The 2,663-nt window shown below is 43.8% G+C and overlaps 1 protein-coding gene across 1 annotated transcript in view; it reads right to left on the bottom strand.

Annotated features, from left to right (window-relative positions):
* Positions 1 to 656: 656 nt before the first annotated feature.
* The window catches only part of LOC121814243 (formin-like protein 2), a 4,004-nt gene continuing 1,997 nt past the window's right edge, over positions 657 to 2,663 (bottom strand). The window contains exons 2-6 of the mRNA XM_042219189.1: positions 2,170 to 2,280; positions 1,756 to 1,905; positions 1,333 to 1,434; positions 863 to 1,184; positions 657 to 769 (exon numbers count right to left, since the gene is read on the bottom strand). Coding sequence (XP_042075123.1) covers positions 672 to 769; positions 863 to 1,184; positions 1,333 to 1,434; positions 1,756 to 1,905; positions 2,170 to 2,280 — 783 coding nt within the window. The 3' untranslated portion in view covers positions 657 to 671. The remainder of the gene's footprint in view (positions 770 to 862; positions 1,185 to 1,332; positions 1,435 to 1,755; positions 1,906 to 2,169; positions 2,281 to 2,663) is intronic.

Genomic DNA, 2,663 nt, shown 5'->3' with positions numbered 1-2,663 from the left:
TTTTAGGGCATTGTTTGTGTAAAATATGCACTATAAATAAAACTGTTTTGTCTTAGAGAAGACTGAAACCTTCCCTTGCTGCAGGTACTGTTTAACTTTATGCTGTGATGTAAATCTGGTTAAAATCAGACATTTAGTTCAGCAGGAAACATACCATTACCCAAAAAAGTGTAAGATGGCTAAGTGAGTGTGTAAACTCCTGTATATGGAGGTGATCTGTGAAACTAGACACTTTCATGCTTGTTACTCATCGGGTTTACTTCTACACATGCTGGCAAGGATGATGTCACACACACTGGCTAATTGGCTATTAATCAAGGCAGTTTCTGCGCCACAGTGAAAGAATGTCTGGTGACACACCGAAAACTGTAGATTTCCAAGCAAGTTACCCAAAAATACTTTAACTGGAAGTGTTTCTCTGTCTTTGTAAATAGCACTTGGACATTGTGCCAAATGAAATGAGCAATCAGTGAGTAGGATCACAGAGTGAAGGAGAAGAAGGAGGTCTTGTAAAATAAAGGAGAAATCTCCATACCAAACAAGAGAAACACTATAAAATGAGAAGAAGAAAAAATACTGAATAAATAAAAGGCATGAGCAAAAAGATGTTAAAAAGCAGTTAGTGTTTTAGTGTCATCTAAGACTGATCCACAAATAGAAAACAGATATTTTTAGAAATGTCTAGAGGGGGGTGGCGGGGGAGGCGGGGGGGGTGGTGGCGGAGGCGGGGGAGCTGCTGCTGGAATTGTTGACGTTGGTCCGTTTGACACTGGGAGAGGGGTAAGAAAAACAGTTCAGGCTGACCCGCTGTTATCAGCTCGGTTTTCTCCAACTAATAATTCTGAGCTAATGTTAAACTTACGTGTGCCGTTCATCGGAAGCGGCGGGGGCGGAGGAGGCGGTGGAGGTGGAACAGGTGTGCCCGCCGTAAGTGCAACATGGTTTGGACTGACGGCTACACCGTTTCCGCCGATCACGGAGCCCGGCGAGCCCTCCGTAGCGGAGGGCGGCGACGTTAGGATTGAGATGTCTCCGTCTCCTTTCTTGTGGATCTTGATGGTGCCCTGCTTCTCCAGCTCGTGGATCTTCTTCTCGAGTTTACTTTGTCGCTGGATGGCCTCGTCCTTCTCCTTCAGCATCTGTCGCAGCGAGTGCACCTGCGAGCTGGCATCTTTATAGACTTCCTGTGTGGTACAGGGAAACAGAAAAAAGGAACATATGAGAAGAACAGAAAAATACGTGTGGCGATATTTTACATTTTCTCTACCATTAGCTTAACTAGCTATCACCAAGTTGAAGAACTGATGTCAAGGTAGAGAAAGCGGCTCTGACCCTGATGGATTCCAGCTCCTTGTTCCTTTGCATCAGCTGCTTCTCCAGCTCTACAATTTTGGCCATGGCCTCATTCTCCATGTCCTGCAGCTTCTCTGTCATCTATGGGAACAGTATCAGGAAGAAAAGATTGCAGAGTGATGTGAACTAACTGAAGAGACACCATTCGAATCAACATGTTAGCACAGAAATATACTGAGGCACTACGAGGGTTTCATATTTTCATGTATCTGGATTAAAAATGATCTGTCAGGGCCTAAAAGTTCTGCATTTTTCAAAAAAACCCCAAAACTTTGCACCATATCAAGTTGCTATTCCATCAACTTCCTATTGTTAATATTCAGACTGCTGCAAGAGAAATAAGATCAAAACGGCAACTTCGCCTCAAGTCAAAGAGTACAACCAACACTAGAGGGTTCTCACATGTGATATGTTCTCCTCCAGCTCCTCCACCCGCTCCAGGGCAGCATTTTTGGTCTCCGCATCCTCCAGCAGCGCTCCCACATCAAACACATTATCCAAGTAAGCCTGGATCTGGACCTGCAGCTTATCACTCTCTGTGTGCTTTAGTTTCTGCAGAGCAGATACAACAAGTTAGGGAAGAGGAGCTGTAGTTTGATTTCAGCTCACAGCATTGGGATAACATCGATCTTTCTGCAGAAAGTCAGGAGACAAAGAACTACAAAGCTGACCACTGTTTCTGAAGTAATGGAAAAGCCATTATTGACAGTGGTTGCTGTCTCAGGGGCACTGTAATGACAGCCTATCCTCTGGACTGTGAGTGTTCAGAAGAATGTCTGTCTAGCCATTTTCCTGCAGCACTATGTCTCAACTCACATCTAAGTAGTCGTCCAAACACAGCTTGGTGAAGTCGTACTGTAGATGAACCCTGAAGTTCATGTCCTCCACTGAGTGCACGACGATGTTGATGAACTGCATGCACGCCACCTGGGGAATGGCAGGTAGGAACGGTTAGCAAGAGAGAGAGTTCACTGCATATGCATTTTCTATATTACACTGTTTATAGGACTGTAAAACACCTTTATAGATCAGTGTGCAACAAATTTGTGTTTTTATACAGCAGTTTGCTACTTCCACGATTTGGTTTTTATGCTCATATATAATATATGTTGCCTTTTATTATGTCTCGGGTATATAAATCCTTATTATTTTGCTTGCTTAGCTGGCAGGGTAGCTTATCTGGCAGATTAAAAGGATCTGAAAAAACAAATGAACAAAAGCTGCCAGTTCAACACTACTATGGGAGCTTGCATAAACAGATCAAGGGGGATCTACTCACAGTTTCTAATGCACACACGCGCGCTTCCCAA

The sequence above is a fragment of the Haplochromis burtoni genome, unplaced genomic scaffold (genome assembly GCF_018398535.1).
Source record: "Haplochromis burtoni strain Fernald_Lab_line unplaced genomic scaffold, NCSU_Asbu1 Contig_29, whole genome shotgun sequence".
NCBI lineage: Eukaryota > Metazoa > Chordata > Actinopteri > Cichliformes > Cichlidae > Haplochromis > Haplochromis burtoni.
The sequence above is the reverse complement of the archived record's forward strand: the minus strand, read 5'-3'. Positions and strand labels throughout refer to the sequence as shown.